This window comes from Balaenoptera musculus, chromosome 3 (assembly GCF_009873245.2).
Source record: "Balaenoptera musculus isolate JJ_BM4_2016_0621 chromosome 3, mBalMus1.pri.v3, whole genome shotgun sequence".
NCBI lineage: Eukaryota > Metazoa > Chordata > Mammalia > Artiodactyla > Balaenopteridae > Balaenoptera > Balaenoptera musculus.
The window spans coordinates 166,700,565-166,725,619 of NC_045787.1; the positions used below are offsets into that span (position 1 = coordinate 166,700,565).

General features: G+C 48.1%; 1 protein-coding gene across 9 annotated transcripts in view; it reads left to right on the forward strand.

Annotated features, from left to right (window-relative positions):
• RFX2 (regulatory factor X2) overlaps positions 1-25,055 on the forward strand; it is a 94,348-nt gene that overhangs the window by 28,499 nt on the left and 40,794 nt on the right. For 5 of the 9 annotated variants that reach the window (XM_036848037.1, XM_036848034.1, XM_036848036.1 and 2 more), the window contains exons 1-3: positions 20,145-20,164; positions 21,572-21,684; positions 24,362-24,451. In XM_036848037.1, coding sequence (XP_036703932.1) covers positions 21,580-21,684; positions 24,362-24,451 — 195 coding nt within the window. In that variant the 5' untranslated portion in view covers positions 20,145-20,164; positions 21,572-21,579. Of the gene's footprint in view, positions 1-2,855; positions 2,931-17,018; positions 17,138-19,850; positions 19,991-20,144; positions 20,165-21,571; positions 21,685-24,361; positions 24,452-25,055 lie in introns of those variants that run through there. The other 4 variants (XM_036848031.1, XM_036848030.1, XM_036848032.1 and 1 more) reach the window with 4 other exon arrangements.

The following is a 25,055-nucleotide window of genomic DNA, read 5'->3' on the forward strand; positions in this document are numbered from 1 at the left end:
CGAGGGAAGGGAATTTGGTCTGCTTTGATTCCTGGGCAATGCCTGGCCTGGGCTAGGCATTCAGTAAGTGGGTTTTGGTTGAAATCAATGAATAACACAACTAGGACTCCCGCGTCAATCCTCTTTCTGGACACGGGGTTTGGGGTCCTCACAGCTGCATGGCAGAGCCTCCCTTCGGATGGGAGTGTCCCCTGGCGACTCCCGTGGTGTCGGCTGCTCGTGGTCTCACCTCCAGGACTAGAGATGGGCATGGCGACCACTCCACGTTACCACTTAGCCCTGGGTTAATGGCCCAAGAGGCTGGCCTCAAATTCCTGGTCCCCCTGAAGCCCAGGTTCAGATTCTAACAGCGTGGGAATCCACCTTCCCTTCTTGTCAGGGACACTCATCCGTTCTGTCCATTTATTCTAGGAGCGACTCCTGGACGCTGTCTTAAGACAAAGATTCTGTGCGCCCCTGACATGATCACGTCAGGGGCGAGACCGCAAACGAGAGCTAAAGGGCGTGCTTTAATCACGCACAAGTCTCTTAGGGTCGTGCGCTTTGACCGTCTAAACTGCTGACCCTTGTCGCTGGAGCCACGTGCTTCCCATTCAGCCAACGTGTTTTAAGATCCCTGGCCACGCGCCCCCCAGATAAGACCATGGCTTAGAACTCTCCGCTCCCCTTGTAGGAGGCGGGCAGCCCTCTCCCTTTCCCCGTCGCAGAGCCTCGGGACCCGTGCGCAGCCTGCACTGTCCCAGAGCCTCGGGACCCGTGCGCAGCCTGCACTGCTCCGCAGAGCCGAGGCCGCGTTGGCTTTGAGTCCAGCTGGTTTTCTTTTCTCTGTGGGTCAAGATTGGCCAACACTAGGAACCTCCCTGTGGCCTCTTTCCGGAGCTGTGTGTCCCTGTGCTTCCTGCCATCTCGGGGCCCTGATGTGGCCTGGCTTCCTCTTCCGAGAGCCTTCCCCTCACAGGGTAGGGCAAGAAGAGCAGGCTCTGGGACGCCAGATGCTGTGGTTTATTCCAGCGGTCCCAGGAGGCGTGTGTAATACTGAGTCCATGGTTCCCTTTGTACCTATTTCATAACGCACTTGATGGTCTCAAAAGTCTTTTTAATTAGGTTTCTACTCCCCTGTTCTTACGTGTTTTTCGGATAGCTTAATCTCCCCGGGTTGTTTCAGTTTGTCTAACCACTGCCCAGAAAACCTGGGTGCAGCTATGAGCTACCCCACATTGTTTGCTGGATGATAAATAAATTCTTTCCTCTTGGAGAAAAAGGCAGTTTCTCCTCCCAGCATTAGGAAGGCTTGAAGAGTCCCTCCTACGATGCTTTCCACAGAGAGAGTTGGTCCTTCTTGGGTTTTGTTATTTCAGAACAAATATGGTAAACTGTTTTCCCCTCGGTTACTATAGAGAGGAGATTATTTGCCTTTCTCTTCGGGCTTCTGAAAATAATAGATTACATATTTGGGAGGGGTTTTTTTTAGATCTGGTTAATGTGAGATAGAGGGGATTGCTCCGGGGATGACATTGTTTGGTTTGGGAAGTATTCTCGCAGTTGCCCAGCAACAGGCTCTTGGAGAGAGAGTCGACTACGTCGCCCCTGGCAACCGTTGTTACTCAGCAAACAATGAGGGCTGGCAAACAGCGCCAGGACTGTGGACTCCAGGGTTTAATTGAACATCTGCATATATTTTTCCCTGGTGAAATTGTTTGAGTTTGATTTGCCACCAAAGGTAGACCTAGGTCCACCGGGGGTCTACTTAGAAGAAGGCGTATTGTTATGCTGGCATCTCATCTATATAAACCAAGAGGAGCTATTAGGGAAAAAAAAAAAAAAAAAAACTTTTAGCCCCTGGAATATGTCCTAGACCTCCCTCAGCTGGAGACCTATTTCAGTCTTAAGTCGAATGTCTTTTTCAATCTAATTCCTTGTGTTTATAAAAGTCTTCACCCATCCAGCCTACTTATCGTATGTCACTGATAAGCCACAACTCCTCGGACATTTTTCAGCACTATGTTTTTATTCCTGTTGCTCAAGAATATCAGAAAAGCCGGGTGTCGAACCCTGACAGTTCACACGTAAAGACAGTCACGTGTCAGGTTGGCTGGTGATGGAAACTGAACCCTGAACCTTCTGGTTCTTCCGGATTCCTCTTAAGAAGTTGGATACTCAGGTGACCCTCAGGGGAGCGTGTACATCATGCTTATGATATGGCTCATATGTGGAATCTTAAAAAAATGGTACAAAGGAACTTACCTACAAAACAGAAATAGAGTCACAGATGTAGAAAACAAACTTACGGTTACCAGGGGGATAGGGTGGGGGAGGGATAAATTGGGAGATTGGGATTGACATATACACACTACTATATATAAAATAGATAATAAGGACCTACTGTATAGCACAGGGAACTCTACTCAGTTCTCTGTAATGACCTAAATGGGAAAAGAATCTAAAAAAGAGTGGATATATGTATATGTATAACTGACTCACTTTGCTGTGCACCTGAAACTAACACAACATTGTAAATCAACTAGACTCCAATAAAAATTAAAAAAATATATATATATAACGGAGAAGCAAGATGTTCCCACCAAATCCTTCCCCTGTTGAGGGGCACTTTGCAGCCACTTTGCAGTGTGGCTTTCGATCAAAACAGTCTCACTGCACCACCAGAGATAGCGAATGTTTACCAGGCTCGGTTGCTTAGGTAAACACTGCCCCTGAACTTCATTCAAAGCCAGTGACACATTTCTTTCCCTCGTCCCTGCGTCATCCCCCCGCCCCCGCCCACCAACCAGGGCTATAAATTGAGAAAAGTTCGCCAGGGCAGATTTTTGGTGGGGACTCAATCCTGCTTTATTCGTCTCGAGCGCAGCCCATCTGATTAACGCAGCAGCAACTGCAAAAGTGCCTCCCGTATGAGAACGCAGCAGCCAGCGGTCAGTAATACAGCCCTCGAGGGGAGGCTTGCTTAGTTGTACGGATTTGTGTTTCTTTTTGAAGGGCGATTCGCTCTGTGGCTGAATGCCCCCGGAACATGCTCGCTGCACCTTTGTACCAGTATTCCGGCTAATGTCTTAGGACGATATAAAGTGTCTGAACACGTTTCCCAGTGTTCTTTTGCAGTCAAAACTTATCATGGGATGTCATTTGTGTTCTAGAACAAATAAAAGCAAGCTGTTTAAAAAAAAAAAAAAGCTTGTTAGGCCGCCATCCCTATTAGATGCAGTCATTAAGATCCAATTACATCGAGGGTTGCTGGAATTAAAAGGAATAAGTTCTGACTTACTCAGAGATTCCCCCAAAGATTAATTAGAATACATGATTCTTCCTGCAGCCTGTTGCAGCAGGATAGTTGTAGATCGTTGCATACTGAGGAAGGTAAATCTTTCCAAAAGAAACACTGCTCTGCATTCCAGAAAATTGTTTCATACCCGGTCCCAGTTTAGGCAAGTCATTTTTCAGGAGTTGTAGCCTGATTTTAAAATTTTCTTTTAAATTGATCATTTAAAAAAATTTCCTTGAAAATTCTTCCCACCACCCGCCCTCCCCCCCCCACCCCCGCCCCCACACACATCAGGCCTCGCAGCTTGGATGCCTAATGTCTTTGGGTAAAGCCCTTCCTCCATCGGGTGAAAGAGCCGTGCTAGGAGATGTTAAGGGCCCCTCCAGCGCTGTGATTTCAAGTGGAAGTTCTCCATTTTTAGGTAGGCCGTTTCTCTGCTTTTTAAATTCCGGAGTGAAGTGATGACGGGGAGGGGAGGAGGGGTAAATTGGAAGGTCCCGGGTGTGCCGACAGTGGGATGAAGAAAGCCAGCCTCCTCTTTGTCCGAATCCGTCACGGAGGTACTGCCCATCACCCATGGTCACTGGCCACCTCTGGGGATGGTGAGGGGGATGGGAAGTGCCCTGGCAGCGAGGCAGCCCTGTCCTGTGCCGGCTTGTCACCAGGCTCAGACCCAGAAGATGCTGTCCAGGAGGAAGCTCCTGGCCTCTTCCTTGTCACCCCGCCCTGCTCCTCCTCCTCCCCCACCCCCCTCTGCTGTGTGGGCCGCTCTGAAGACTTGGGCGGTAGGGAGGAGGGGATGAGTTAGGTCAGTGCCTTCTCCACCTGCCCAAATACAAAAGCTGGACACTGATGAAACTGCACCCGGGAACCTGGGGCTGGGGACCCTGGCCAGTGGAGGGTGGAGCTGGCCGCTGGCTCAGCAAAGGCAGACGGGACAGGCGGGCAGCCTAGGCAGCAGGGCCCTCATCCACCTGCTCGCCCCAAAATATCTCTGGAGGATCATCGTGGGCAACACGCTAGGGGCTGGGAGGGGACTGCAAGGATGACTAAGGCCCAGACTTTGTTTTCTTGAGGCAGACTGGCTGGTCCAGAAGCCAAACGTGCACAGTTGTGTGATAGGAAGCAGGTCCGAGGCCACGGGCATGGAGAAGGGTGTGTGGTTGGCGTGGAAATGCCGTGGGTCTCCCTGGGGATGATCCTGCCGCAGGGGACGCTGGGCGACGTCTGGGGACATCTGTGGTCATCACCACTGGGGGCTCCTGGCATCGAGTGGGTGGGGCCAGGGAGGCTGCTCTACACCCCCCCAGCGCCCAGGACGGCCCCGCACGGAGAATGATGGGCCCCAAAGGTCTCTAGTGCTGAGGCTAAAACACCCTGGCTTACAGCAGCTCCTCTCAAACTTGAAGGCACGTACAAGGCTCCTGGGAATTGTGAGAAAATGAGGTTATAATGTATGAGCAGTTTCAGCAAAGGCGAAGCAGTGCCTCTCATCCCCAGCTGACTTTGCCCCCAGAGGACACTGGGTGATGTCTCAGCCATTTGTGGTTGTCACAGCTGGGGAGGTGCTTCTGGCATCGAGTGGCTGGGGCCGGGGACGCTGCTCAGGACCCGACAGTGCCCAGGCCGGCCCCACATCCAAGAGTGTCCTGGCCCACTGGTCTCTGTGCCGAGCTGGGGAGAGCGCGCGCTAGGGGCTGAGATGATCTGACGGGGGGCTGTAGCCGCTGCTCGATGTGGTACTTAGTCCCCTTTGAAGCCCTCGCTAACTAAGCCGTCGGCACTTGGAGGGGCAGGTGCTCTCCAGCCTGGCCTTGGCCTCAGCCTTGCTCTGTGGGGTCCCGTCTGTCCCATCCTGGCAGGGGCCATCCTCAGTGCTCTCAGGGACACCAGCCCATCCTCCAGTGGCCTCCACGCCAGAATGGCTGCGCCTGCCTTGACCCTGCAGGTCTGGACCCCCAAAGCCACGCTGACCACCCTCGTTCTACAAAGACGTCGACTTGCGGGGTGGAGGCGGCACAGCGCAGGGGCCTCCCTCAGGCCACCAGCCCCCTAGGCCCCGGTCTCAGAGCCTAGAGTGTTGAATTACGTTTGGGCTGAACTGGGGGAGCCGAGGGGTCAGGTGGCTTAAACCAGGGGAAGGGGCTTCCCTGGTGGCGCAGTGGTTAAGAATCCGCCTGCCAGTGCAGAGGACACGGGTTCGAGCCCTGGTCCGGGAAGCTCCCACCTGCCACAGAGCAACTAAGCCCGTGCGCCACAACTATTGAGCCTGCGCTCTAGAGCCCGCAAGCCACAACTGCTGAGCCCGCGAGCCACAACTACTGAAGCCCGCGCACCTAGAGCCCGTGCTCCGCAACAAGAGAAGCCACCGCAGTGAGAAGCCCGCGCACCGCAATGAAGAGTAGCCCCCGCTCACCGCAACTACAGAAAGCCCACACACAGCAACGAAGACCCAACGCAGCCAAAAATAAATAAATAAATAAATAAATAAATAAATATTAAAAAAGAAAGAAAGAAACCAGGGGAAGCCTGGCGGTCCCCATGGAGCCACAGCGGAAGCGCATCAGAGCAGAGGGCAGGACGTGGTGGGTGCAGAAGGGGCAGCATGCCCCCGTGGAGAGGGGACATAGGGAGAGCACGAAGGGGGGAGGTGGTGGAAATGAGACATCAGTCTCCGGGGGTGGGAGTGAAGCTGGGCACTGAGCATGCGCCGCCGGTCAGGGGCGGGACCCGGGCTTCTTTACCCACGCGGGCAACTGCTTGGGGGGGAAGACGACGGGAATGGTGACTGTCAGGGTCTTTTTCTACAAGTTCCTTCCAGTTACTAAGAAGGTGAAGCACCAGATAGGGAATTGAAATACGCAAGCCCAGCGTGGATTCACGTAATTCATTCACACGAACCATGTCAGTCTATTCATAGCTCCGGTAACTGAGCTAACTTGTAGAAACTTATAAAGCAGAACTCTGAGCCCGTGTTGCTGATACTATTTTGAGTTCTCTTTGGCGTGGGGCCTGGGGAGCAATTTCTATGGGAAGGAAACAAGGACCCCGCGCGGTACAGACAGCGAGAGACTCGGGGAGTCTTCATAAACTCATGCCTCCTGTTAAAGGAGGACCCTGTTCAGATCCAGCTCTGCCACTTCATGCTGTGTGGCCTTGGACTCATGGCTTGACCTCTCTGAGCCTCAGTCTGTTTGTTGTTTCTTAATTGAGGCTGATAAAGGAGTAGTTCCCTGAGAACTGCGGTCACACAGGGAACGCGCTGTGCCGGAGTCTGGTGTGGCTGTCGTCCCTTTTCTGTTCCACGAGGCCATATTTTATTTATCGAGCACCGGCTGGGATCCAGGCTTGGGGTGGGCACAACCAGTACATCATTCCACCCCTTTCTCGGATAAAGAAGCTGAGGCTTCGGCCACAGTCCCGGCAAGTGACACATGAAGAGTATTAAGCCTTCTCCCTGATGGAGCTCGCAGGCTGGGGAGCGGGAAGGGATCCAGGTGGCCGTTTCTTCCAAGCGCTGCGCGGAGCAGGGCTCTCAGGCAGCTAGGATGCACCGTCTTCAGGTCGCGGAGGGTCTGAGCTGCTGCGTGAGCGTGAAGGCCACACGTGTTCCACCGCTCAAGGACCACAGACCCTTGACGTCGTGTCCCGGACCCCCACCTCCGCATTTAGGCTTCCGACAGCCGTCGATTTTGAATACCCGTGCTGCCCTGAGGCAGATCCAGAGCTTGCAGTGCGAGCCCAAGGGGCAGGGACGGTGTCGGCCCCTGAGGGGGGCCCGGTGGAGACCTGAGGACCAAATCACCAGTTAGATGTGGCCACCAGGCCGAGGGAGATGCCCAATGGCTCCAACAGCCCAGGGGCTTAGGGAACGCAGAAGCAGCAGCCATTTTGGGGGGAAGAAGCTCTCTTTTGGATTTGCTGAGGCACCGGAGCGGCGCCCAGGTCTGGGGGGCATCTGGAAATGGGAACCTGGCGCGAGGGGGGAGAGGACCAAGAGGGGCCGGACCAGGGCCCGAGAAGACACTATCAGAGGGAGGAGACCAGAAACGAGGGGTCAGAATCCCAAGGTGCAGCCCAGCCACTAGGGAGAGGTTTGTGACGACCCTGAAAGCCGGCCTCGAAGCCCATGGGAGGAGGCAGTGGGGCCGACGTGAGGATGCAGAGGGAGGCGGCCTCCCACCCTGGACCAGCGCCGAAACTAAGGCCTGGGGCCCTCGGTGTAGCCCCTCCCCATACCTAGAGCAGAGCTGCAGCCTCCTCTGTGAGGGGCTGGGGAGTGAACCTCTCGGCTTTGCCGTCCACGCGGCTCTGCCGCTGTAGCAGGAAGGGCGTCATCAATAAGGAGTAACGGGGGCTTCCCCGGGGCTTCCCCGGCGGTCCGGTAGTTAAGACTCCGCGCTCCCAATGCAGGGGACGCGGGCTGGATCCCTGGTCCAGGAACTAAGATCCCACATGCCAAGCGGTGCAGCCAAAAAATTCTTTAAAAATTTTTTTAATTTCAAAAAATAAACAAGGAGTAATGGGAGCTGAGGAATAGAGGGGTAGAAACGTTGGGTTGGGATCCAGGGATCCTGGCCAGATGGAGGAGGACGTGGGCTGGGGAGGCGGGGGGAGTGGAGGGGGGGAGTGGAGGGCGGGGTGAGACCAAGAGCTGGGGTGGAGAGGCTGTGTCAGAAAGTGGGGCGACAGGGGGACAATTTCAGAGCGGAATCCCGGGATGAAGTTCTCTGTAGAGAAAAACCTGTATTTTGAGGGGTTTTTCCCCATATGCATGTGTGCAAATATGTAAACATAGGGGTCCCCCCCTTTTTTACTACGAAGATCACTTGTTTTTCCCTGCTGGGACCCTGGACCTAGTCAACCTTCAGTTTAATAGAAATATATCTGAAGTAAGAAAAGGGCAACAGTGTCTTAGGAGTGTTTTGGGCCATTTTTTCTCACATCAGCCTGTGCGGGGCGGGTGTGGACATGTGTATGCCTGTTTATGTATCTGTGTCCCCTATATGTTTCTGTGTGTGCATGTGTGTGTATTCACGGGGGTGGGGGTGTGTTGGTACATGTGTATGGGTGTGCATGTGTGTGCGTTGTGGGTGCGTGTGTACATGTGTGTTTCTGTGTACGCGGGTAAGCGTACGACACTTCTCCGGCCCACTCTCTGGGGACAGATAAAAGGCCGATGTGCTGAACTTTGGGGTGCCCCCCGCCCTGCCCAACCAGGGGAGAATTTCCATTTCCTGGAACCCAAGTCTAATGGCATTATTAAGTGATTACTAATAAGGTATAGAATCGGGGTGGGTGCCTGCCAGGAGCACATGTGCTGGGTGAAAGTGTCAGGGCAGCCTGGGTAGGGTTTTTTGGGGTTTTTTTTTAGAATTTTATTTATTTTTTTATACAGCAGGTTCTTATTAGTTATCCATTTTAGACGTATTAGTGTATAGATGTCAATCCCAATCTCCCAATTCATCCCACCACCACCAGCACTCCCCCGCCAGTTCCCCCCCTTGGTGTCCATACGTTTGTTCTCTACATCTGTGTTTTTTTAATTCACATTTTCCCCTGAATCTGTGACATTGTCAGTGGCAACTAAAATCAGACCACATCCCAGACAAGGTAACCATACCTCAGTTTGGACAATTTTTACATTAATAGTCAAATCGTGTCTCTTTAAGAGGAAAGTAAGAGGGTGTTGCCACGTTACAGTGCAGGGGGGGAAAGGTGGCTGTCCTTGGAGTTCAGAGGGGCCTGTCCCACTCGACCCCGAACCCTGGGACCATGGGACTGGCCGGGGACCTGGCTGCCTCCCACCCCCTGCATTGAGCTTAGAGCCCTCTGACGGCCAATTCCAGGGCTTGGGCCTGATCTTCTCTCTGCTGGAGAAAGAGGGAAAGCTTGGCTTCCAACAAGAAAACAGGAACAGAAGCCCAGTTCTTACCAAAGAAAAAGGAATTTGAATTCTGAAGATACTTCATTCCAGAGGGACTCGGAGCCAACTCTGATCCTTCAAAGTCCATGGCTGCAAAAGGAAAAAAAAAACAAAACTGAAAATTAACTGAGGAATGCCAGGGCGTCCAAAAGGTTTAGGCCAAGAGGGAACAATGGGTCACCCTTGATGTGAGTTGAAATTATGACTCTTGGAAAGAGTGGGTAGATTTTAAAGGGTCCAGCCGTCTTCCCCCCTCCTTCTGGCCGGATTGCAGTGATTTGGTGCCCAGGTCACCACAGTGCCCTCTTTGTCACTGTCCCCATTCTCAACTTGTCTGTGAGTCCATTGTACTCGAGCGCCGTTTGTCCAGCTCATTTCCCAGAGGCTGTGTGTTCCCTGAGAACAGAGCTTCTCAAGCGGGGCGACCCTACCCCACACCCCAGAGATGCTCAGCAGTGCATCAGAGACTCAGGCTTGGGAGGTGCTCTTGGCATCTGGTGGGTGGGGGCCAGGGATGCCATCAGCACCCATAGTGCCTGGGCCAGCCCCCCCCAGGGAATGACCAGCCGATTGTGCACAGTGGGGACCCTGCATCAGTGCCTACTGGGGGTGGTGCGTGGGAGTGTCCAAGAGAGGATGTGGTTTCCACCATCATGGAGGGTTAAAGGATCCACTTTTCAGCAAGGAGGAGATGGACATTTAGTTCTCCAACCGTACGGGTCTCCTCTGGGTGCCTGGCGCTCAGCAGGGGCCACACGCCAGCAGGGACAGCGGAGAATCTAAACTCCATGTGGCTTGCTCCCTAGACCTGGCCTCAGACTGAAGGGCACCCAGGAGAAAAAAAGGGACCTGATTTTTCTGGTCCCCCTAATAACTCTGGGAATGTCAACACAAGCATCAGACCAGACCCCGGTGTTTGAAACAACTCGTGCTCTTGAGAACATTCTGGACTTGTCCCTTCTTGTCCATAGGGAAGAAATGAATTGCTTTCTTGGGGGCCAGTGAACCCAGGTGCCATCCAGATGCCACCAAGTACCAGCATAACATGAACCGATGTCCCGAGGAGGCGGCCATGTGTCTCTCCGCAAAGTAAAAGTAAAAGGCCTGCGTCTCCCCAGAGCGGAAGTTAACTGGCCAATCAGAACGAAGGGAACTAGAAACCCGCCAGGCCGGCTCTCCCCTAATTACCCAGAGATGACATGCTGCTTCCTAAATACCGACCAGACCTATGCGAGGCAGGTGATCCCTCCCCTTGGCACGGGGAGGAACGGGGAATAGAAAGGAGATTGCTTCAGGTCATGGTGAGTCAGCGCTGGACCAGGAACCAGGCCCAGAAATTGCTCTCAGCTTTTTCTGCATTTCCTTTCCTGTCATTACTGGTTACTAGGTAACCAGAGTATTCTCCCGTAAACAGAAGCCTCTTCCCTTTGTGCCCAGACAGCTTCATTCATGGAGGCCCTGATCCAGGGCTGCAGACCGCGGGTCTCTGCTTGGCCCCCTCACATACACTCGGGAACTCTCGCCCCTGTTCCTGCTGGTGGGTGTTTCTGGGCAGCGTCTCCAGAATGTCAGCTGTGCCTTCTAAACGCCAGGCTGGCCCAGGAGGGGAAGTGGCACCGTGGCCCTGCACTTTTCCACTTTATTTCTCAAGTTTGCCCTTATCGTGGACCAGATGGCAAAGGAAATGTGCTCGGCTTATAAACAACACTCTGGGCGTGTCTCCGAGCACAAAGAGCTTTGGGCCAACCTGGCCAGGCTGGGCCGCGGGTCGTGTTCCAGGGAGCGGCCGCAGATAGAGTCAGAGGAAGAAGGCTCGGGTTCCGGCCTGGGGAAGAAAAAACAGGAGAGAGGACAAGTGACTGTGATAGAACAAGCGGGGAAGACAGCAACGGAATGATTCCTATCACAAGGTTCCTATCACAAGTTCAAGTTCAAGTTCAGAGCAGAAGTGCAGCCGCCCAAGGTGATTGGGATCACCGAGGAGCCTGACCCAGCTGAACAGGGAAAAGGAAAAGCAGAGGACTTCACGTTGCGTGTGGCTGCCGGTTGCCCTTGTCCTCACGGGCGGGCCACCTCCGCGCCGCCCCAGGGAGTCACCCTGATCCCGCCTCGCACCTTCCAGAAGGACTCCCGAAACGACTGGTCTCCTCTTCAAGGGCTGCTAGCCCAGCAAACGAGCACATGTGGAGAAAGGCAGAAGCTTGCGCTTATGCTTTGTGGCTGAAAGCTAATAGCCGGATGGGTTTTTTTGTTTAACTTTCTATTTTGGAAATTTCAAACATCAACAAAATCCACCCACAGGATAATGAACCCTGTGTAGTCACCACCGGGCTCTTAAGTTATCAGCATCCTGCATCTTGTACCACCTATACCAAAAACCGCTCCCCATCCTCTACTCGGTACTAAAGGTTTGTTTAGGTTAAGATTTACAGACCAGGAATTCCCTGGCAGTCCAGTGGGTAGGACTCAGTGCTTCCACTGCCAGGGGCCAGGGTTCGATCCCTGGTCGGGGAACTAAGATCCCGAAAGCTGCACAGCACGACCAAAAAAAAAAAAAAAAGATTTACAGACAATAAATGTGCAAATCTTAGCTGTCCAGTTTGGACAGATGGATATTCCATGTAATGCACACCCTATCACATAGAGAACATGACCATCCACCTCTCTCAAAGTTTCCCCCCATCCCTTCCTAAGTCAATCCCTGCACCCACACTCTTTCTGATTTTTTTTAACCTTGGATTAATTACCTTTGCCCATTCTGTGTTATGTATATACTCTTTCGGATCCATCTTCTTTCACTCAGCATAATGATTTTGAGATTCACCTATGTGTTATGTTTATCAGTAGTTCATAATTTTCTGTCAATGAATAGTGTTCCCCATCAGCTTTTTGGCTGTGTGTGTGGGTGTGTTTAATGGTTGGGGGATTACACTATGCATCATTAACTTAACACAGTCTGCAGTTTCTCATTCATTCTTCTGCTAATGCACATTGGGGTTATTTCTCCTTTTTGTCTAGAAAACTGCTACGAACATGCTTATACAAGTTTTTTAAGACATATGTTTCCATTTCTCTTGGATAAACATCCAGGAGAGGAATTCTGGGTTAAAGGGTAGGTTTAACTTGCTAGAAAACTGCCAAACCTTTTTTCCACTGTGGTGTATCATTTTACATCCCCACAAGTGTGTGAGAGTTACAATTTCTCCATGTGCTCGCAACATTGGTTGTTGTCAGATATTTTTATTTTAGCCATTCTAGTGAGTGGCATCTCATTGCAGTTTTAGTTTGCACTTCTCTAGTGTCTGTCGAGGTTGAGTACTATTTCATATCCTTTTGGGGCATCTGTATACCTTTATGAAGTGCCTATCCAAGTTTTTTGCCCATTAGGTTGTCTTCTTATTATTGAGTTGTAGGAGATTTTTATATACTGTGGATAAAAGCCCTTTTTATATACTGTGGATAAAAGTCCTTGTATTCCAGATACAAGTTATGCAAATATTTTCTCCCAGACTGTGGCTTACCAATTTGGGTTCTTAGTGAAATCCTTTAATGAGCAGAAGTTTTAAATTTTGATGAAATCTAATGTATCAAGTTTTTTCTTTTATGTTCATTACTTTCTGCACCCTGTCTAAGTAACCTTTTCTTACACCCCTGTTTTCTCGTAGTAGTTTTATAGTTTTAGCTTTTATGTGTAAGTCTGTGATCTAACTCAAAATCATTTTTGTGTATGGCGTGAGGTAGGGATCGAGGTTCATTTGGTTTTTTCTTCCCATGTGGATATATCATTTGTTTAAGAGACTACCTTTCCTTGTTGAATTGCCTTGACACCTTTGTCAAAAATAACTGAGGAGGAAAAGAGCTGGGGCATTAGAAAAAAAAACAATTGACAACATAAGTATGGGTTATATTGGTTATATATTGCTGGATTTGATTTATTATTTTTTGTTATGATTTTTGCCTATGTGCTCATGAGAGATATTGGTCTAAATATTTTTCTTGTAATATCTTTATCAAGTTTTGGTATCAGGGTTTTTGCTGACCTCATGAAATGAGTTGTGAAGTATTCCTTTCTCTATTTGCTGATGGAATTTGTGTGATAATTCCTTCTTCAGTGTTTGATATCATTCACAAGTGACACTGTTTGTGCCTAGAGTTTTTTTTTGTAGGAAGGTTTCCAATAATGTATTCAATTTCCTTGTTAGATGTATGACATGCATATTTCCTGTTTCATCTTGTGTCAGTTTTGGTGTGTAGTGTTTGTTTGATCTAAATTACTGAATTTATTGGCTAAAGTTGTTCATAATAGTTCCTTATTATCATTTTGATTTCTTTAAGATTTGTAGAGGTGTATCTCATTTCATTCCTGACATTGGCAATTTGTGTGTTTTTCTTTTCTCTTTCGTTCTTGTATAGGGAGTTGTGAATCTTTTCTTTTTTTTCTATGATTTTTTTAAAGAGAAGTTTTAGGTTCACAGAAAAATTGAAAGGAAGGTACAGAAATTTCCTGTATATTCTCTGCCTTTACACATGTATAACCTCCCCTATTATCAACATCCCTCACCAGATGGTACATTTGTTACAGTTGATAAACCTACACTAACAAGTCATTATCACCCAAAGTCCATACTTTACACTAGGGTTCACTCTTGGTGTTGTACTTTCTATGGATTTGGACAAATGTATGGTATTGTACAGAGCATTTTCACTGCCCTAAGGATCCTCTGTGCTCCTATCCATTCCTCCTTCCACCAACTCCTGGCAACCACTGACCTTTTTACTGTCTCCATGGTTTTTCCTTTTCCAGAATGTCATATAGTTGGAATCATACAGTATGTATGCATTTACTTTCACTCAGTACAATTAACCCTTGAACATCACAGGTTTGAACTGCATGGGTCCACTTACTTGTGGATTTTTTTCAATAAATGCATAGTACAGTACTGCACAATCTTTGGTTGGTTCAATTATGCAGAAATGTGGATATGGAGGGCCGACTGTGAAGTTATACTCAGATTTTTGACTGCATGTGGAGTGACGGGTATCAGTGCCCTTAACCCCGAGTTGTTCGAGGGTCACTGTAATGTGTATTTATGTTTCCTTCATGTCTTTTCATAGCTTGATAGCTCATTTCTTTTTTGAAGAAATTTCAGTTTTGGGAGTTGCCTGGTGGCCCTGTGGTTAGAATTCCAGGCTTTCCCTGCCATGGCCCGGGTTCAGTCCCTGGTCGGGGAAACAAGATCCTGCAAACTATGCAGCATGGCCAAAAAAAAAAAAAAAGTAAAAAGTAAAAAGAAGGAAACAATAAAGGAGAAATTAATGAAATTTTTAAAAACCTCTCCAAACAACAGAGAAAATGAACCAAAGCAAAATTTCCTCAACACTGAAATTTCTTTTCTTTTTTTCTTTGTTCCCCCACCAGGGATTGAACCTGGACCCTGGCAGTGAAAGCACCAAGTCCTAACCACTGGACCACCAGGGAATTCCCCCTTCTTTTTAGTTAATTTAAGTTTAATTTGCTTGTCTTTTTAAAGATTCCTAAGGTTGAAAACTTAATGATTAATTTTAAGCCTTTCTTTTAACATAAGTTTATAAAGCTAACCATTTCCCTCTAAGCGCTGCTTTAGATGCATCCCACAAACTTTGATATGTCATGTTTTCATTGTCATTTAGTTCAAAATATTTTAAATTTCTCTTATGGTTTATTCTTTGACCTGTGGGTTATTTTAGAAGTGTATTTTTTATTTTTTAATTATTTTGGCATTTTTCTGGATATCTTAGTGATCTCTAATTGATTCCATTATGCTCAAAGTACATACATGCTCCGTATAATTTCATTCTTTTGAAATGTATTGAGACTTGCTTTATGTCCCAGAATATGACCCATCTTTGTGAATAGTTCATGTACATTTGAGAAGAAAGTGCAGGTTTGGGTGGTTGTGTTCTATAAATGTTAATTAGGTCAATGTGATTGATAGTGTCAGTCAGATATGCTATATCTTTATTGGAACTTTTGTGTAGTTTCTGTCAAAATAACTGAGAGAAGGGTGTTTAAAACCTCCAGCTATGATTACTTATTTATTGATTTTTCCTTTAGTTCTGTTTTGAAGTTGTATTACTAGGTGCACACACATCTGTAATGATTATGTCATCCTGATAAATTGATAATTTTATTATGATGAAATGTTCATCATTATCTCTAGTAATGTTCTTTGCCTTGAAGTCAATTTTGTCTGATCATTATAGCCAGTCTAACCTTCTTAACATTAGCATTTGCATGGCTTACCTTTTTCCATCCCATTATTTTTCACCTATGTATGCCTTTATATTTAAAGAGGGTTTCTTTAGACAGCATATAATGCAATCTTGTCTTTTATCCAGGCTGACCATGTCTGCCTTTTCATTCAAGTGTTCACTCTATTTACATGTAATGTAATTATTAATATGTCTGGATAGAGGAAACCCATTTTGCTATTTGTTTCATCTACTTTTTGTTCTTCATTTCCTGCCTTCTTTGGGGATAATCAATTATGTTTAGTATTTCATTTTATTCCTCTATTAATTTTTTAGCTATGTCTTTTTGTATTTTTTAGAGGTTACTTTAGGGTTTACAATATGCATCTTTATCACAAACTAGGTAGAGTTAATATTTTACTACATCATGTAAAATACAAGAACCTTGCATGTGTAATTCCATTTACCCTCCCATTCCTTTGTGCTATTATTGTTATATAGATTATATCTACATATATTATAAATCCCACAAGAGAGTGTTATAAATTTTTAAAAATAGATATAGACATTTTAAAGAAATTAAGAGAAAGAAAGAAAACAATACAGTCTTTTACAATTACCCACATATTTATCATTTCAAGTGATCTTTATTCCTTCTTATACATCCCAGTTTACCATCTGGTGTTATTTCCCTCCATCCTGAAGAACTTCCTTTTGCATTTCTTATAGTGTAGGCAGCAAAATTTCTCAGGTTTTGTTTAGCATAAAGTGTCTTTATTTTCACCTTCCTTTTAAGAATAGCATTGCTGGATATAGAATTCTGGGTTGACAGGGTTTTTTTCCCCAACACATTAAAGATGTCATTTCGTTGTTTTCTGGTTGCCATTGTTACTGATGAGAAGTTGGTTATCATCCATGCTGTTGTTCCCTTGAAATATAATATGTAGTTTTCTCTTACTGCTTTAAAGATTATCTTTTTATTTATTTATTTATTTATTTTAGCAGTTTAACCACGACACACCTAAGTTGATTTTCTTTGTATTTATCTTTCTTGGGGTTTGTTGAACTTCAGGGACCTGTAAGTTGATGTCTTTCACCAAATTTAAGAGGTGTTTGGCCATTCTTCAAATATATCTTTTTTTTTCCTTTCCCATTCTCTCCTTTTCTTCTGGGATTTCAGTTACATGTATATTAGATTGCATGTTCTATTTTTTGTGTTTTTTTTTTCTTTAACTTTTTTTCTCTCAGTTCTTCAAATTGATTGATCTATCTTCAAGTTCAATGACTCTTCCTTCTGCCATCTCTAATCAGCTGTGAAGCATATCCAGTGAAATTTCCATTTTAGTTATTTTGCTTTTCAGCTCCAGAATTTCTACTTGGTTATTTTTTTAAATTTTCTCTTCCTCTGTTGAGATTCCCATACGTTTGTTCATTGTGCATATAACTTCCTTTAAATTCTTGAGCTTATTTTCAGTAGCTGCTTTATCTGCATCACCTGGATTATCTTGGTTTCGTTGTAATTGGCTCCTTTTGTTTGTTTGTTTTCCTTGGGTATGAATCACAATTTCCTATTTCTTCTCATAGCTCGTGGTCTTTCTTGGGTCCTGGACATCATGAATGATATGTTGGAGAGTCTCTGGATTCTGCTGTGTTCCCCCCGATGGCATTTAACTTGGCTGGACTCAAACTCTGCCCCTCCTGCAGTGAGTAGCAGCTGAAATCTCCACATAGTTTTTTCATCTTTGAACTGCCAGTTTTTCTCCAAGACCCCCATGACTCCCCCACATGTGTGGCTTCTAGCCAGTTGGCTAAAGATTTGGGTGGACCCTATAGTCGGATTTGGGGGTTCCCCCCCTGTGTGGCTCTGTTTCTTCCCTCCCCCACACACAACATTGTGAACTCTCTCCTCTGACACTTCAAGATGACCAGGCTGATGCTTTCTGCCACCCAAGCATTTGTGGACTGGGGTGTGCCACCAAGCAAAAAGCCAGAGTCACCAACCAGTCTGACAGTGGTCTTTCAAGGGTGGGCTCCCTGGCAGTGTCTGCCTGCTTTGGTCACCCTCCGGTGTCTTTAAATAGTTGCTTTAAAAAAAAAAAAAATACTTTGCCCAGATTTTGTAGTTGTTATCTGCAGGAAAGTTAGTCCAACCAATTTGCTTCACCATTACTGAAAGTCAGTGCTCTTTTGTATGCCTTTTATAAACCATTTTTTGGGACTTCCCTGGCGGTCCAGTGGTTAAGACTTCCCCTTCCAACGCAGGGGGTATGGGTTTGATCCCTGGTCGGGGAGCTAAGATCCCACATGCCCCGAGGCCAAAAAACCAAAACATAAAACAGAAGCAACATTGTAACAAATTCAATAAAGACTTTAAAAATGGTCCACATCCAAAAAATGTTTTAAAAAAACATATAAAAGCCATTTTTTTAAAAAAACCTAAACTTTGATGTGCTCAGAGCCCTTGATTAATGGACCCAAATAAACATTTTTTCGGGAAACTGGATCAGCTTTTGTGCAACCTACAACCTTGATTATCTTAGGTGGTTGAGGAAGGATTCCACATTCTCCATCGATGGGCCTGTTGTGTGTTCATATATTAGAGCAGTCAGGCTGTCCCACACAGCGTCTGTCAGTCTGTCTGTCTGATCCTAGTGTCAAGGGATGAATCAGGGGGAGCAGAGCAGTCGGTCTCAAAAGGTCATTACCTTTTCCAGAAGAGTCGTAGTTACCCCTGAAATAACCACGTAGATCGTACATTTTCTGAAACCTTTATGAACCTATTTGTATTTCCTAGCTGTACTGCCTCTTGAAATAATAATTCTGTGTTTTATTATCTGTTTTATAAAGTGCTTTCATAGACTCTCACTATCTGAAATGCTATATGTAAATTTTTATAATTCAGTATCAGATGTAATACTAAGGCGTTACTAAAGTGTTCATTCATTTGATAAATATGTGTCAGCTGCCTGAGTTGTGCCTGGCACAGAAGCAGGACACCAAACCTTGCAGGATGCACCGTAGGGACCCCTGTGTGAGTTTCCTGGGGCTGCCATGCAGAGTACCACAGACTGGGTGGCTTGAAACAACAAAAAATTACCCTCTTAACAGTTGTGGAGACTAGAAAGTGTCAAGAGGGCCGTGATCCCTCTAGGGGAGGATCTTCCAGCTCTGGTGGCCCCAGCAAGCCTTGGCATTCCTTGGCTTGTAGCTGCGTCACTCCAGTCTCTGCCTCCATTGTCACATGGCCTTCTTCCTTGTGTGTCTTTTCTGTCTGTTGTAAGAACACTGTCACTGGATTTAGGGCCCACCCTCATCCAGTATGATCTCACCTTAAGCTTTTGCTTGAGTACATCTGCAAAGACATTATTTCCAATAAGGTCACATTCTGAGATTCCACGTTGACATGAATTTGGGGGTGGTGGGGGGGACACTATTCAACCCACTACAGCTCCCCAAAGTGATCTGTGCCCAAACTCCCATCCTAAGTTTTAAGGGCTACACCTGGCTTCTGGGTTTCTGGGATTCAATCAGTTTTCTTTATGACTTTGCAAGCTTCGGGAAGACCACTGTTGGCATTTCAGACCAGTGTCTGATACTTCCGTTTGTCTTTAAATGTCAACAGCTCCACCCTCCTCACAGTTTGAGTCGCCCTCCGGGGCTCCTCCAGTCCTGTCACGTTGGTGAGACATGGCCACAAGAACTAGGCGCTGGATCAAGGGCCTGTGGCCTCAGGCTTTGACTCCAGACAGTGTAGTTTTTCTACCCACCTTCCAAAACCACGTCACTTTATTAAACCCAAATTATATGGACCGGGGAATTCCCTGGTGGTCCAGTGGTTAGGACTCCACACTTCCATTGCTTGGGGACCCATGTTCGATCCCTGGTCAGGGACCTAAGATCCTGCATGCCGCATGGTGCAGAAAAAAAAAAAAATTATATGGACCAGTGACCAGCAACCATGGCCTATGGGCCAAACCTGGCCTGTCGCCTGTTTCTATAAATAAAGTTTTATTAGAACACAGCCAGGATCATTCGTTCACACGTCAGCCATTTTTGCTCCTGTGCTATGATCGCAAAGTCTAGTAGTTGTAACAGAGACCAGGTGGGCCCAAAAGTATCTGGTCCTTTACAGAAGAAGGTTGCTGACTCTGGTCTAAACGATACACACTAAGCAGCGCGATAGACAGACAGTGCATGGTGGTCAGCAGTGTGTTAGACTCACTTGCATTCTGGAAGGTGCGTTCTGGCCACACTAAGCACAGCATGGGCCCACTGTCTATCCCAGCACTCACAGGTTCTCCCTGTTTCCATAAGACTTCAACTGTGGAACAAGGGTCTGGTCTCAGCAAAGTCAGCCTGCTCACTTTCTCACCAGTGGATTCGTTTCATGGAGAGTTCTAATCCATTTCCTCCTAGTGCCGCTGAAGTTACCCGCTTCCTGGCTTCAGATGGGAACAGAGTGGTGCAGAGTGGGCAAAGGACTGGTTTAAGACGCTCAGAGAAAACCATAAACAAGAGACCTCGATTAAGCAGATTCCAGCAGGATAATTCCAAAGGTCAGTTCCATCAGGAAGGCAGAGAATGTTGGAGACCCAGGAAATGCACGATTGGAAATTCACACTCTCCTCCTCCTCCTCCTCCTCCTCCTCCTCCTCCTCTCCCTCTTCCTCCGAAAGATTCAAAGAATGTAGGAGGCACCCTTCACCGCATGGCTCTGGGGACATCTGGTGGTGAGAACTGAGTCAAGGTCACGGGAAAGAGAAAAATGCCACAGGCACCGCCACGGTCCATCCAGTGGCTCTTGTGGCACCAAAGGCATTTGGGAGGGGGATGGGGGAGTCCTGGGAGAGTCAGTAAAGATGGGTTTGAGCCAACACTCTCAGATCCGAACACACACACACATCTTTCTGCTTCCCTTAGGCAAAGTATTTTCATCTATTATCAGTTTATATTTTTTTAAAAAGGCTTTTAAAAAAATTCTCCAGTCATTATTGGAGGTGGGGACTCTTGGGGCTGTAGAGAAACATATATCAAAGTTCTGGCCGTAGGTCCTGGGCACCGTGGTATGTGCCATGCTGTGCAGGCCTCCGTGGGGATCAGGAGCCGGGAGACTTCACTCCTGGGGGGATGTGCTCAGAGCCGCAGGCAGGACGGGACAGGGATGGGGACGGGTGTGTGCGAGCACGAAACCACCTCCTCTCTACGCAGCTTGCGGATTGCACTGCTTCTCCAAAGACTTAAGGTAGGCAGTGTTTATTAAAAAGTGAAGAGGGTTTGACTTCCAGCATTTTCCCGGAGTGACTATCATCTGCCACTTCGTGCTGGGATTAAATGAATCTTTTGGTAAAGAATTTTTAAATTACGTTCTTGAAAGATATGGACACCTGGCTGCAGAGAAAGGTACTTGTCTGCTTTCTCATGGGCAAAGGAGAAGAAGGCACTTTTTCTTATTGCTGAAATACCTGAGGATTTTTCTCCAGCCCAAAGGAATGTGCCATTTCTTTCTCTGCTGTCACCTTTTTTCCCCCTTAACCAGCGTTGAATCCATCCCCCCCACCCCACCCCCAGGGACACTGGGCAATGTCTGGGGACATCTGTGGTGGTCACAACTGGGCGTGCTCCTGGCATCAAGTGGGTGGGGCCTGGGACGCTGCTCCTCACCCCACAGGGCCCAGGACGGCCCCGCAGAACATGAATGACCCGCCCAATGGCAGCAGTGCCGAGGGGGAGACCCTGCGCTAGGGGGATGCGCTTATAGTTTGGGGTGCAGTAGCTCCGCAGATGGCCAGCATCCACCAGGAGCTTTTGGTTTTGTCAGTAAATGAGTAAAGAAGTCGTATGAGCCCGATCAGATCGGAAAGAGGGAGCTGTTGTCCCCAGCGTTCAGGAATTCCTGCAGAGCTATTTTTTCGGGTTTATATTTGGAAAAACATCCCCTGCCCCCTCCCTTCTCTCTTCTTATGGAACAATTGTGCAACCTCTTCCCCCCTGCCCCTTCCTTACCTAGTCTGGCCAGGATCCCTGCATTTGGGCTTGGAAGACTGCAGGTCATTACCGCTCGCCTATCGTGTACGTTGCCTCTTTGGTCTTGGTGAAGACAGCCCTGCCCCACTCGCTCTCTCTCCGCCTCTCTTTAGAACTGAGCATGCAGAATTCAGAGGGTGGATCGGATTCGCCGGCTTCCGTGGCTCTGTGTCCCTCGTCGGCAGCCCAGGCGCCTGTGGCCCAGCCTGTGCCAGCCTCGCCGCAGGTAAGAGACCAGCCGCCTGCCGCTCGGGCCGCTCCGGGAAAACCAGCGCAGCCAGGGTGGGGACGCGTCCACCTTGGTTTTGAAAAACATTTGAATCAACAGAGCGAGGAATCTCTGTTTTTCTGAATTGACTTCTCAGCTCCATGGCTGCTGCTGTTGAAATGCACCCTCATTTTCCTCCCTCACCCCATGTTTATTAGACTTTTTCACTGTTTGTTTAAAAAGGTCCCACCAAGGAATCAATGATCCAAACTCAAAAAGAAAACCCTTCCCCGACTTTGATTTAGTCCATTCTTATCTGCTAGTGGCAGTTTTCTTGTGCATTGGAAATGACCCTTCTACGCAGAAAGCCTTTCTATCCATAAGGCAAAAGAGAAGTGAGAATTCTTAGAATTTGGTTCATTAATTGAATCTAGTATTAGAATCGGTATATTCTTTAAAATTTGCAGAGGGAGAATTTTCACATTAAGGCTCTCCCAACTTCTAGATTTCTATAGTGGATTGAAATACACCACTAAGTAGACATAAACATAAAGTTAGTGACATAAATCTACCAGAAACCGAAGGTAGCAGAACAGACCGAAATCATAGACATGTGCAGAGGTCCACTGTGGCCACGTGATCATCTATGATTTACAAATCTAAAAGTTAGGAGCACAACAGAAAGAATTGATTATGGCAAAGAGACAAAAAAAACCCCAAAAAACGTAATTCAGCAAAAGCCAAAAGGCAAACATCAAAGCCGTTTATTCCGTTTAGAATGTGTAGTCGGACATGTTTAGCATTTATTTCTTGGAAGTGTGGCCGCCCCAGCATGGGTGCCAAGAGGGCGTGATCACTTGCAGTTGTGGTCTAATTGATTGTTTCCTTGCCCACTGAGCCTGATGCATGAACCCTCCACCCCGTGCTTCCTGGGGTCCCTCTCACCAAACCCCCGTCTCAGGCGCCCCTGGGCCTGGGTGGCGGCTGCCTTCACTGTAGCGGCTGCAGGCTGACTGGTCCCAGGGTCCTGCCATGGCCACCGTGTACATCCCAGGCTCCAGGGCTCGGGTCCCTGCTGGAGATGGATCCAGCCCCGCACCCCTGCCTCTATGGCTGTATCCCCGCCCCCGTCGGGCACCTCTCTCGCCTGCAGGCTGCACTGCACTCCCTGAGCAGTGAGCACCCAGTTCATCCCCAGTAAGGGGCGTTCTGGCTCCCACTGTCCCCGTGATGCACGCCTCCTGCTTCCCCTCTCAGCCCTGGCCATCCGCCAGGACTTCCCGCCACAGTGGGCGTGTTCTGCCACCAGCCCCGCCAGGCTCCGAGCGCTGGCAATGTAGCCAGTGCCACTGAGGAGCTGAATTCTGCAATTCATTGAAATCGCAGTAAAGTTCAGTGTCCACAGAGCTACACAGCTAGTAGCTTCTGTATTGAACAGCTCTGCTTTGGAGTGTGTGCATGTATATCCTTAATATTCTTATTTATTTATTTGAGGCAAAATTCACATGACACAAAATTCACCATTTGAAGGTGAACAGTTCAGTGGCATTTAAGACATTCACAATGTTTTGCGACCTCCACCTCTATCTAGTTCCAGAACATTTTCATCCCCGAAAGAAGAAACGCCGTCCCCATGAGCAGTCACCCTCCAGCCCTCTCCCCCAGCCCCTGGCAACCACGAATGCACTCTCTGTCCCTGTGGATTTGCCTGTTCTGGACGTTTCATATAAATGGAATCACACACTATGTGGCCTTTGGTGCCTGGCTTCTCTCACTGAGCATTATGTTCTCAAGGTCCATTCACATTGTAGCGAGTGTCATTGCTTCTCTCCTTTTTCTGGCTGAGTGATGTTCCCATGTGGGTTTATCCATCCACCGTATTGATTTCTGTGCCATCTGTGTTCTCTTTGTCTTTGAAGGGCCGAGTATGTTGAATTCTTATTAGTACAGTGGTGTTTATAAAGCCAAGCCCCGCAGAATCACCACAACTGGTGATACTTAGGGTCCAAGTGGGACAATCGCAGAATCACAGTTGATGACTTCCAAAGCCCAGCCTTTACAGAAGCAAAGCGCTCCTATTCCTCCCTCACCTTGAAGGGTACATTTTGATCCTTCATGTTTTCCTAGCTTTGTATGTCCAAGCAGTCCTCCAGGCCAGGTGACAAAGCCACACTGGGAAGCCGGCTCAGGGGCCCAGAGAGCAGTCGTCGAGTCCAGGAGGGGCCTGGACTGAGTCTGGGTTGTAGAACTTCTGATGCTCAGGCCGCAGGACATCGACCTGGCCTTGACCATTCTAGGCTTCCTGTTCCCTCGTGTGTAAAATGGGGGCAGTCCAGGGGGTACTGAGAAACGGTGGGGTGTGACCCAGCTCGTCCGGCAGAGGAGGTGGTGTGGACGACCGGCCTCGGCATCCAGCTCTCAGCCCATGTCACCTTGATGACTACCGACCCCAAGGAGGCAAAGCTGCTGGGTGTGTGTGTGTGTGTGCGCGCGTGTGTGCACGTGTGCTCGGGTCCCCACTGTGCCCGCCTAAGTCAGCCTGAGCCGCGTGTGTGTGCGCCCGCCTCTCCTTTCCTACCCGTCCCGCTATGTTTCCATAAAGCGACAGTGGGCGCGGTCGAGCTGGCTGTGACCTGTGTTTGTTTTCAGGACTAACCTCTGACAAGCCTAACTGTCCTCTTTCCTTCCCTTTTAGAGGGTGTTGGTCCAGGCAGCAGGCTCGGCTCCCAAGGGGGCTCAGATGCAGCCCATCTCCCTCCCCAGAGTGCAGCAGGTGCCACAGCAGGTAACCACAGCACAGGTGACTCGGGACGAGGTTGGCACGTAGCACCCTGGAGCCCTGTCTAAACGATGATGCATGCTTTTCTGTTGTCGCTGTTCCTTTTCGTTTGATGTGTTCAGTTCCTTACCAGAAAGTTCTTTTGGAAGCTGTGTTTAAAAAAAAAAAAAATCTTTTGCTGCAGCTAGGTTGCATCAAGCGAAGAAAGCTTATGATCTTTCATTCATTCAGATATTCAGCCTTTGGGGCGCAAGCGAGCCCCTAGATAGAGCACGGGGTGCAGCGGTAGACACGCAGGCAGATAGCGGAGGTTTCTGGATTGGAGGAGCATGGAGCCCCCTGGGGAGGCAAACTCATCCGCAGGCAAGTGCTGGGCCCTCAGACGGGCACTTCTTGTGAAATTAAATGATTTGAGAAGAAAGCTTGAATGCGTGGGCTCACCAGCCAAATCGCAGCCCAGATCATCAGCTCAGACAGGCAGTGTGATCTGAGCAGGGGTTGGCAAACCTTTTCTGGAAAAGGCCTAATCGTACATTTTTCTTTTTTGGCTTTGCAGGCCAGATGGTCTCTGGCACAACCGTGCAACACTCGCAAAAGTCATAAAGGAATG